At 31.1% G+C, this 11,687-nt stretch overlaps 2 protein-coding genes across 4 annotated transcripts in view; one reads left to right on the forward strand and one right to left on the reverse strand.

The window, feature by feature from the left end:
- LOC117180852 (nucleolar complex protein 4 homolog B) overlaps positions 1-1,445 on the reverse strand; it is an 11,686-nt gene extending 10,241 nt beyond the window's left edge. For both annotated transcript variants that reach the window (XR_004468061.1, XM_033373391.1), the window contains exons 1-3: positions 1,141-1,445; positions 945-1,047; positions 50-463 (exon numbers count right to left, since the gene is read on the reverse strand). Coding sequence is in view for 1 of the 2 variants with exons in the window: in XM_033373391.1 (XP_033229282.1) it covers positions 50-463; positions 945-1,047; positions 1,141-1,266 (643 nt within the window). In the remaining variant the exon portion in view is untranslated. The remainder of the gene's footprint in view (positions 1-49; positions 464-944; positions 1,048-1,140) is intronic.
- LOC117180854 (dual specificity protein phosphatase MPK-4-like) overlaps positions 1,052-11,687 on the forward strand; it is a 22,114-nt gene continuing 11,478 nt past the window's right edge. Inside the window, exons 1-2 of one of the 2 annotated variants that reach the window (XM_033373393.1) lie at positions 1,052-1,843; positions 2,147-2,249. The gene's annotated coding sequence lies outside the window, so the exon portion shown is untranslated. The remainder of the gene's footprint in view (positions 1,844-2,146; positions 2,250-11,687) is intronic. The other variant, XM_033373392.1, reaches the window with a different exon arrangement.

The raw sequence follows: 11,687 nt of genomic DNA on the forward strand, positions 1-11,687 counted from the left end.
CATTTTATTTAACAGATTGTATAAAAATTCTAATCCTAAATTCAGTTACCTTCCATATCTTTTTGTAAAGGCAACTTGTGTATGAGTTCTAATAAATTCTTAATATAAATTTCTCGAGGCTGTCTCTTTGGAGTAAGTGACGGAAGGCATTTGTACGTATAATAAAGGGCGTCAGGGTAGTTAGAGATTTCTTCAAATCTGGCAATTAAATTAGCATTGTCTTTTTCTGGAGACAAAAGCGCCATCAGCAAAGGTTTTAATCGATGCAATGGAAAGTAATAATTTAGATCTCCAATGGGCTCCAACGGGAACTTCCCTTCTTCTGCAGTTAATTTGATGCCCGTCGACAGAGCTTGAAGTTGAACTGCAGGTCGACATCTTTCAATTGAAGTTAGCAGCTTTTCCCAAATTTCCTCGTAACAGTTACGCAACCAACTCACGTATCTTGCCTCGGGACTTGGTTCTAATTATTGAACAGAAATCACAACTCAGCATAAAGTCATTTTAAATTCAATTTGCACCATTAGAATCATTTCAAAATTATTATTTTAAAAATTTGAGAGCTCAAAATTGTAGTAAGTATTGAACGATGGAATTTCAACATTTTAACGGCAGATACATTTTTTGAAAGTGGAAAATGACCACATTATTTTTCTTAGATTTAAGTAGCACATTATTCTTGCGTTTCTACACCAAAAACTAGTTTTAGTCACAACCTCGTAACAATTTACTGAAACGATTGAAACCGAAGTCATTGAGTGTCTATAATTTCGTCTCAAAATTAACCAAATTTACAGAGTCAATGACTCATTCTACTAATGATAATTTCTCAAATATGGGGCCTTTTCCAAGAGACGCAGATCTTACAATTCTTATACAGTGCAGTCGGGTCCGTATGGGTCCTCGATAGACGTATTACTGCAAATTACAAATTACCTACTCACCAGAAATGGCCAATGATATCGTTTTTTCCTGGTACATATCACCTCGCTTGAGAACCTGGACAAAGATCGACTCCAGGATGAGAATGCAGGAAGTACTGGACTCCTAAGGGCAATCGAGAGAAAGGCAAATTAGAACCTAACCTCAAAATTATTCGTACATATCAGTTTTGAATGCGATAAAGGGTGCTTTACTCACATCCCACTGGCCGATGATATCCACCAGGTTGTTGGCATGTTTTCTTGACAACATGAAATCTTGGGCCTTCTGACGCAAAAGCCTCGTCGTAATTTTTTGCGACGAGGACATACCGGGACCCGCCATGGCCGTTGTGTCGACTAAAGTAAAGGCAAGTAAAGATTCAGATTCAGATCTAGCAGAATCCAGAATGGCGCATGGTTCATGAGGGTTGGGTCGAGTCCATAAGTGAGGCAGGTATACACGTATACGTCACATTTGAAAATGGCTTTTCTTTTCGTCCTCCTCGATTCCTGCACCAGCTCTGCGCAAGATCAATCTTTTTTCGTGGTATTTGGTGGCATTCGAGTCAGAGCATTCTCGTCTTTTTGACAAGTTTGTCGTGCCTTGACTCTTACAGCATGCGTCTATACGTGATTGCAGTTTTGACATTTTGATTATATTGTTGAATTCTCGCTTCGGACTCCGGTTTGCTGTTAGGGTCCTTGATGGAATTTCGGAGAAATACAAAATGATTGTGATTCTATTTGAGGAAACTTGTCAGGATTGGGTACATAAGGCGAATATAGATAAAGGATTCGAAGGAACTTGAAGGAAGGAAGATAAACGTGATACCGCAACAATGTAAACAACGCAAACTCTGTCAACAAAATTACAGAAATTTCGTAACTACTCTTTAAGGTCGACGATTGAGGGAATATAGGTAAGATTTTCAGCTACTCTGTTCTAAATTCTGAAACCAACGAAGTGCAAAATCATTTGTAGAAAAATCTTTAGAACAATTATATTTTAACTTGAAAACATAACCTATATCGTTTTATTTTTACAATTTTACAAGAGATTCTTCATAACATTATTACTTAACCGGGGCATTGTGGGGATAATCAACTCTCACAGGAAAATATTGAAGTGATGCAAATATTATAAACATTAATAGACAGCAAACATTACAAACAATTGCAGGTTACACATTACAAACATAAAAAATTGCGTTACTTTCCTTTAGGAAACAGCGTGCCAAATTCAAAAAAGCATGGATCTCAAAACGACTATAAATATACCTAAGAATCCGAATATCTACAATTGAGAACTTTAGTTATTTAACGAAAGTAAGTACACAATATCGTACTCAAATAAAAAATGAAACACCTAATAATAGATTGGGTGGCCTGCGGATCTATTCTTGCAAAGAAAAGAAAAAGTAATAATCAGTTTGAATTATCGAAAATTTCATTAAAATTCCTTAATGTTAAACTGATATTTATAAGGGTCATTCTGAATTTTTTTTATGCCAGCCAAAATTTTGCTCGACTGTCAGCGATTTAGCTAGCGATTTTTTGTTGATAGTAGGTGTCACTTGTATGAAGTTATAATTTATAGTATACTCAATAAGAATTTTATAGAAATAATTTTAGTGAGGGGTTTTTTCTCTTACATAAATATTGAATAGACTAAAAAAGCACATCATATGTGAACGTTACATGCAAATTCAGACATTCAACCTTGTGCAATAAAATCGTCAAAGATTTTAATGATTTATTTTGAAAAACATTGCTTCTATTAAAAAATATTCTACAGAGAAGTGTATTTCATAAAAAATATAAGCTTACTGTATAACATTTTTTTGACGGTAGTTATTATTTACTTGCGAAAGCTGTTGGGCAAATTACCGTTATTCTTTAAAATATGATACTTTAAAAATTCATTACGAAAAAAGTGAGCAATTTTATAAAATACAGATTGGTTTTCAGCCAAAACGATTGATTGTCTGGAGGAAAATGTTGAATACAAAACAGTTGTAGTTTTTATTAAATATAAAATTTCTTAGTAGAATATTTTGATATAAATGCAACATTTTTCAAAATAAGTCATGAAAACCGTGTACCCTTCTAGAAATAATCAATTGAGATCCATAAGAAACAATATAACTAATATCTCAATCGTTCCGAAACGTGTTTCTCAATTCTGCCAAAACGATTGGCAACGATTGAGCATTTTGCATTTCTAATTGTTTCCAATCGGGCACTTGGAATTTGCCACGTGATCGCAGCACTTTTGTCTGACGGGAATTATTTAAAGACAGTAATTAACTTTTTTGGAATAATATAAATTTGAAACAGAATATATTATGAAACAAAGTAAATAAACGTTTTGTAAATAATTCTTACCAGATGAAAGTGGTGCTACGAAAAAATATGCTAATAGTATTCTTTGTTAAAAATATAAAATCAGATACAGGATAAAAATTAAAAAGTTAATTTTCTAATAATGAAGCAAGATTGTTATTTTTTATTATGCGCTCTTGGATTGTTTATTTTAGTGAAAATGTTTATAAATTGTTATAAGTTTTAAAATCGGTTAAGATTAAAAAAAAAGTAAGCGAATAATTTAGAAACATGAAACTTCAGAAAAGCGATTAGAGCATTATGTTATTATTTAAAAATGTCAAGCTGTTATTAATTGAATAAAATTAAACAATTAAAAATTAATATTAGAGATAAAATATTTTTGTCAGAAAGAGGTCTCAATTTTTAATTATTCGCAATTATTAACACATAAATTAATATTATAATAAAAAAAGCTTTTATTAATTCAACTTTTTACATTTTTAGTTTATTGAAATATAGGTACTCTAAATGATGGACAAAATTCTTTCTAAATTGAGCAGTGAATTTACATCAATATCGGTGATATTATATTCGGTAATCCTTAGATTATGACTTCCCCTTTACCACTAATGATTGACGTAAAACGAACTTTTTCGATTATTCGCAAGGTAGCCACTAAAATCGAAGACAAAATCTGGAATAATTTCCTGGTTAACAAAATTTTACACGAGTCAATACAATTCAAAGTTTAAGTTTTTGAAGCTGATCATTTTGTTATTTAAAGTATTTAAGACTAAATTGCAAATTAAACCAACCGATGTGGAAGTTTTCTGATCACTGAGCGTTCTAAATATTTAATTAAATCATTTCAAACAGCGATTTTGAGTTCAAACGTTCATTAATATATGTAACAATGACAAGCCTTCTAGAAGCTCTTTTATTAATAAAGCATTTGAAATTGTACGATATGGATTCAGAAGCCTTTAACTTTATTTAATTTAAAATTATGCCATGTGAAATTTAAGTATGAAAAATATAAATTTTTAATCTTGTTTCGATTTGATTTGAATGAGTAAAAATGCAGACTTCAAAAATAGGATTTTAAAATTACAGTTTCTTAAATGCTTACATTTAAACTTAATAATTTCTTAATTTTAGAATTTCAAACTCAAGGTTTAAAACAATTCGCGAATTAAAAATTAAACTCTTATTAATTGATATGATAAAATGTCGAAAAACGTTAATACGGTTACATAAGATTTGATGAAATTATGAGAATGTCAACTGGATATAAAGACCAAAAATAAACTTTTTTTCAGACTGTTAAATACAAAATTTGACCATAATTACAGAAATATGTGACCATTAATCAAAATGTTTCAGGAAGGAGAAAAGATAAGAAATTGCTGTGCTTATAGGAGGAAAACCATTTGTTGTGATGAATTCCGCACGTATTCAATTCAAATTTGAACCTAATGAAACCTAAATGAATCTAGTGCTATACAATTAATAATTTCAAACCTTTAAAATAAAAATATTTGCAAACTAAATTATTTGAAATATTCAAATTTTAATATTGTAAATATTTGAAACTTGAATTTTCAAGAATTTTAAATTAAACCTATTTATAAATTCAAAATTGTTATATTGCAAGAAACTTAAAAAGATTGGATAAGTTTTTCCACTAAAAATGTAATGAGTTATCTATAATTAATTTAGCCTGAGTTTCAAAATATTGACGCCATCCTACCTTCTATAATGTTTCCAATCGTTTTCAATTGGGTATCCATTATTCTGAGTTAGGGGTTAAATTTTCATTACAGAATTTTGACTTTTCCTTAATTATTCACAAGAGGTTTATTGAGGCCAGGCAAAAAAATTTGAAGAATATGAATTTAAAAATAAGTAAATAAACGTTTTACAATAATATACCGGCTAAATCAAACTGCCTACTTGATAATCATACTGCATCATCGTCACATCGTTAAACGGTATGCGTTTTACATGTTGTTAATCAATATACTTTTAGCTTCTCATTCGGTATACCGCCTAAACATTATATTTTTTGTACTTAAAACTTTTGTTAAGTTACTAGAAATTTAATAACATACCAATAAACACGTGCGCATCATGTGTGTTACAAACGAAAACTGCAGAGGGCGTATTGCAGGCAAGTGCATTTACTCAGTTCAATACGATTGGGAACAATTGACACAATTAGCAACAATTTAAACCGATTCAACTTTTGAGCACTCTTAATAGTTATTAATCGTGTCCAATCGATTATTTCTGGGAGGGAGGTTAAGATCGTCACTACATCATTTTGATATTGCTATAATTATTTACAAGCGGTTTTTTACCCTTGCAAACAAATAAATTCCAACAATATGAATATAAAAAGAAGTAAATAAACGATTTACAACAATATACCCGCTAAATCAAACTACTACTGCCTACGTGATGATCACACTATATCACTGGCACATCCGTGAAACGGCATGACTTTTCCATGTTATAACCCAGATACTATCAGTTTTTCATTTGGTATACTGCCTGATCAAACATTCCAATTTATGTTTTTGAAATTCGTGTTAAATTATTATAAAATTAATTTTTATCCAATAAAAGCGTGTACGCCTGTGTGTTACAAACGAAAACTGCAGATGCAGAGGGCGCATTGCATGCAAGATCATTTACTCAATTCAATACGATTGAATACGATTGGGAACAATTAACACAATCAGCAAAAATTTAAACCAATTCATATTTTGATCACTATTAATTAATGTAAATCGTTTCCAATCGATTATTTCTAGAAGGGTAGAGGTTACTTAAAAAAATTCGGCCATTAAACTTTGAAATCGGTTATGAATTTTTTATATGTGCGTTTGAAAATAATGGTGAACTTGGCGTGTGATTATGAAATTGTACACTGTTCATGGCGTTACATTTTTTTGTACATCCTTCTTAAAAAATTCACAGAATTAAATTTTAAAATTCTTCTAATCTGGAGGTTAATTAATAATTAGTAACAAAGAATATTATGTTTATCCAAAGGGGTACTAAGAAAGTGTTTTGATTTTGAAGTTTTTGATTTCTAATGTGATTGTTCCACATCGTTTTATTAACATTTTAAAGTTAGGCGATGGATTTATCAACAAATTTGAGGAAAAAATTATATTTCATTCCTTAAAATTATTAAATGTATTGAATCGAATTTCACGAAAATATTAAATGATTTTTTAAATAATAATTATAATTCACAAATTTGTTTAGAAAAAGCATTAAATAAGATTTCCATTTAAACAAAAATTTTCCTAAAAATCATAGAAACTTATTGATAACGAAAGTTGATAAAGGGAGTATTAGAGTAGCGATTCTTAAAGACGTTTAATCGTTTATATTAAAAAATATTTCATATTTTAAATGATGAAAATAGTTTTCAATTGATTCCAAATAATCCCACTAGAATACTTTAAGATAGTTCTTTTAAAATTTGAGAGAATGAGAATTGGATAATTATTGGTTGATAATATTAAAAAATTTGATATTAATACGAGTAAAAATAATCTCTCCTTATCCTATAGTTTTGTAAAAGCCCGTAAAACTGACTACCCTTTACCACTAATTATTTCCACAATAGGTTCTCCAACTAGACAATTGGAAGACTTACTCAGTTAAATTATTAAAGAACCCATAGGAATTTCAAAAACACCCATTAAAATTAGTATTGTCTTTTAAGAGTTAATTGACAGTGTTCAAATAACTTCTCATCATATTTTGGTCTTCTTTGACGTAATAATGGCCCGATTTTCAAACATTCCTTATGAAAGAGTCCAAATTACAATAAAAAAAAAACGATGGGATTTAATTAAAATTTATACCGAAATTTCTAAAAACATAATTCCTTGATACTATAAAATATTTTTTTCATTGATTGTTTTTAAAAATTAATAATAACTTTTATGAACAAAAATTTTCTAATCCCTTGGATCATTTTTGTATCATATTTTAGCTGAAACAGTTATGGAAGATTTAGAAATTTAAGTTTTTGAGAAAATGTACTTTAATCTTGAGTTTCATGGAAGATATGTTGATGATTTAGCACTTTGTGTACATAGAAATAAGGTTGATATTATATTAAATGCATTTAACAGCATATACCCAAAATTAAAATTTACTTATCCCAGACCGTCACAGAAAAACAAGTTGGCAATATGATGGCTAAATTGTGAAAATATAGATATGAAAAGTTAGACAAACAATGTATTATTTACACATTTAATTATACATGGACTTTGATGCAGTGATATTTAGAATAGGCACGTAGGCATTTAGACTAAGGAGAGATGGACATCAAAATAATTAACATAGAAGTCCTAGATATCATGTTGTCCCGTTAAAGTATAAAGTTACGTTGGTCACGACTTCAATTCGGACTATGTTAAAATCTTTTATCATGAGAGTAATCAGAGAAAGAGAATTTATGGTAATATAATTTATAAAGAGAGAGGGTAACACAACTATTAATTTAAGAAAGGATCTCTTGATACAACAAATTATGGGATAGGGATACTAATTGGATCAATTAATTTCTTTTTCTTATTAGTAACAAGTATTCTTTATGGAAGAATCATTTTCTCACCAATGATAGAAAAATTACACTAAATTATATGGAGGATAATATCCTGTGAATACAACACGGCGATTTATTTGAATGGAAATCGCATTGAATCGCTTGAAAAGTTTTAGGGGAATATAAGAAAATCACTAGCTCTTGGTAGGAACTAGACGATGCCGTGTTAATTCTAAACGGTCGCCACACAACTCGGAGCTCCGTCTTGATGCAATACGGAGTTTTACACGATCTTTTTCCCCGTGTACCTTTTAATTAATGCATATACATTTGTATTTTCATGCATTATGTTAATTTTTTTATATTAGCATCATTTTAAAATTTTCATAGCTGTAGTTTTCCTATAAACAGTTCCTGATGATATCTAAATTGATTTTAAAACATGTTGCTTCCCTAGTAGTATAAAAAAGACGGAGAAAAATTGAACCGCTGGCGACCAAAAGGGGACACGGCCGGATTCAGCCTGAGAAGCATTGTCCTGAGTGTCAATTTTAAAAATCTTTCTAATTTCAATTTTAAAGACTGATACTTGTAGAGAATTTCAAGGCGCATCTTTTTTTCCTTTTGCAAAAATTTATAGGTTTTCTAGTTTTTGAGATAATTGGGAAAAAGTGGATTTTTTGAAAATGAAAAATTCCAATCTTTTTTCATTTCAACTCACGCTAATTTAGCCAATTTTCATCATTTTCCGATTTCCCCAATACAAAGTACGTGTTTAAGTCTTCTGAAACTATCTAAGAAAGAAAAACGAGAATATTGTAATAAACAAAAAAGTTATTAATTTTTTTTTGAGGCAATGCAAAAATCATGAATTTTAACCTTCAAGCGCCTCGTTTACCAAACGAATTTTAAGCTACGGAAAGCTTTCAGTGAGAAAGTTGTTCATTAAGGTTCAAAGAAATTTTCTGGAAAGTTTTAGATCAATTGGATTAATAGTTCAAAAATTATGAATGTTTTAAAATCCAAACGGTAATCTTGATGCTGCCCAAAAACGTGCCTGGCCGGCTGCGTACGCGCTGCAGCGAACGACGTGAAGGTCAAGTCAATCTTACCGAAACAAATGCACAACAGTAACTTAATTAGCGTGAGTTGAAATGAAAAAAGATTGGAATTTTTCATTTTCAAAAAATCCACTTTTTACCAATTATCTCAAAAACTAGAAAACCTATAAATTTTTGCAAAAGGAAAAAAAGATGCGCCTTGAAATTCTCTACAAGTATCAGTCTTTAAAACTGAAATTAGAAAGATTTTTAAAATTGACACTCAGGACAATACTTCTCAGGCTGAATCCGGCCGTGTCCCCTTTTGGTCGCCAGCGGTTCAATTAAGCAAAAATTGAGAGGTTGGTTTTGGTTGAAATTTTTCTTTTTCGCACTCTTTTTTCCTTTGTTATGTATTTTTCTCTAATGAGCCTAAAAGAAGGTCGTTTTGGAAATCTAATTTTGGATACGCCTGTAGGGTACCTCTTTTAACTTAATAGCAGCGCCATCTGACAGTGAATTATTTGGTATCTCAAAGTTATTAGAGCAAGGTTAATGCAAAAGAACAGTAAATATCAGTTAATTTTAATCCAAAATATTATGCTGTGGTCTATAATTAGTTATTTACTATAAGATTTCTTGTTAAAATTGAATTTAAATTCAAATTTTTTCCCAATAGTGTCAAATTGGTGGCGCTGTCATAGTTACCCTACAGACGTATTGTGCATTCTTTTATCATCTGTTCTCATTGCAGAAAATTGTTCATATGAAAGTAGACTTCATTTCGAGCTTAAATCAAATAAAAATCAGGTTAAAAAGTTTCGTGTTATTGTCACGAGGGAATTTTCGAAATTGGAACTTCGAAATATCGTTTTTCAAGAAAAATGCATCTAAACTTGCCGAGTGCCATAAGCACACATGCTATATTTTTTCTTCGAACATGAAATATACGTACTTCCGGTTACTTTCTGGATGTGAGTGTAGTTTAAATAAATTTGATATAGTTTCCCCTAATAGCACGGGACGTTCCGGGAACGTGCCTGGAACATTCCCTGAGCGTGTAAAATGTCCGCCGCTTAGGAACGTTTCACTGGGACCTGTGTGGAACCTTCCATTATTGTTATTTTTAGTAACGATTATCTCGTAAACTATAAGAGATAGGTAAAAATAGATGTCTTTTTGTGTTTTGAGTACCGTATATACGACATTGTAATATGGTATCTATATCAGAAACTGACATTAATTCTGACCTGTATCACTTAAGGTTTATCGGATATTCATTGATAATAATAACAGTAGATAGGTAGGGGCAGTTCCGGATACATATTTTCCGTATGAATAGCAAACTTGCAGCTAGAGCGCAGAAGTCTGTAAAATTGGTTTCACTCCTTGTGCTGACTAATGAATCACAGTTTTGAGCTATCCACACTGTCGATATTGAAATCAATACTTAAAAATCATAGAAATGGATACTTTCAGCCCCAAAAATATGGAATAGGAGATGATATGATATACGATATCGCAATATTAGACTATTTAATACCTGTTACTCCCGGAATTGAAGTTTTTTCACCCCAAAATAATATAATTTATGTATTAAATGTTTATCACAATGGTGCGTCATTGAAAATTTCCAAAATCTGCAACCACCCTCGTGCTATTATAACCATTCTCGGTAAACAAAATTCCATTCTGATGACGTCATCGTCGATCCCTGGAATCCTTACCAATGTGAATTTAATCAATTAAACGTTCTCCTTTGATATTTTCCGACATGGGCGTCATATTTTATATGATGTTAAACAATTCTCTGTAAACAAAATTCCATTCTGATGACGTCATCATCGATTCCTGGAATCCTTATCTATGTGAACTAAATTAATTAAACGTTCTCCTTTGATATTTGCCAACAGGGGCGTCATATTACATATAATGTTAAACAATTTCTGAGGTAATCATTAAAATTCCATTCTGATGACGTTATCGTCGATTCGTGGAATTCTTATCTATGTGAACTAAATTAAAGGTTCTCCTTTGATATTTGCCAACAGAGGTGTCATATTTCATTTAATGTTAAACAATTCTCGATAAACAAAATTCCATTCTGATGACGTCAGCATGATTCCTGGAATTCTTATCGATAGTGTTGCCATATTTTACCAATATTGGCACCATATAAGCGGGGCACTCTGTTTTTTATCATTGGACTGGTAAACAACCACGAGTAGGTTTGAAGTATAAAACGCTCCAAGATTAGTCCGGGAGCGGGCAATGCTGCCGTATGCAATAATATGTCCAAGGATAAAAAGGTATGATTCTTATGTATTTTGAGCCGCTGAATCCGAATGTACCCGGGGTTTTTTCGAAAAAGTGGTACGTTTTGTTTAAATCGCAATTGTTTAAACAAATTATGAAAAAATGACTTTTTCGATCTGGACAATTTTTTTTTTTAGATAATATGGCCCATTTTAAGACGAAAATGTTCCTTGTAACTTTTTCGTAAAATGCATATTTCAAAAGTTATGAATTTTCAAAGGTTGAAAATTCGACATTTTTCACCAACTTTGACCGTTAATAATTTGTAGCCTATTCAATATTTCTTAAAATTGAGAAAACCTACTTATTCTTTAGAAGCTACGCTTTAAATTGATATAATTCAATATTAGTATAGGACCGGCAAAGGTATGGTTTTCGCGACTAACAGTCAGCGCTTTTTCGACTTCTACACCGCCCTTTCGGCTGCCTCGCGCGCAGCCACATGCTCTTGTTCGCGCGTCAATGATATCGGGAATGGGTTTAAATTCGAAATAAATATTAGTTCAA

Source organism: Belonocnema kinseyi, chromosome 9 (assembly GCF_010883055.1).
Source record: "Belonocnema kinseyi isolate 2016_QV_RU_SX_M_011 chromosome 9, B_treatae_v1, whole genome shotgun sequence".
NCBI classification, from domain to species: domain Eukaryota; kingdom Metazoa; phylum Arthropoda; class Insecta; order Hymenoptera; family Cynipidae; genus Belonocnema; species Belonocnema kinseyi.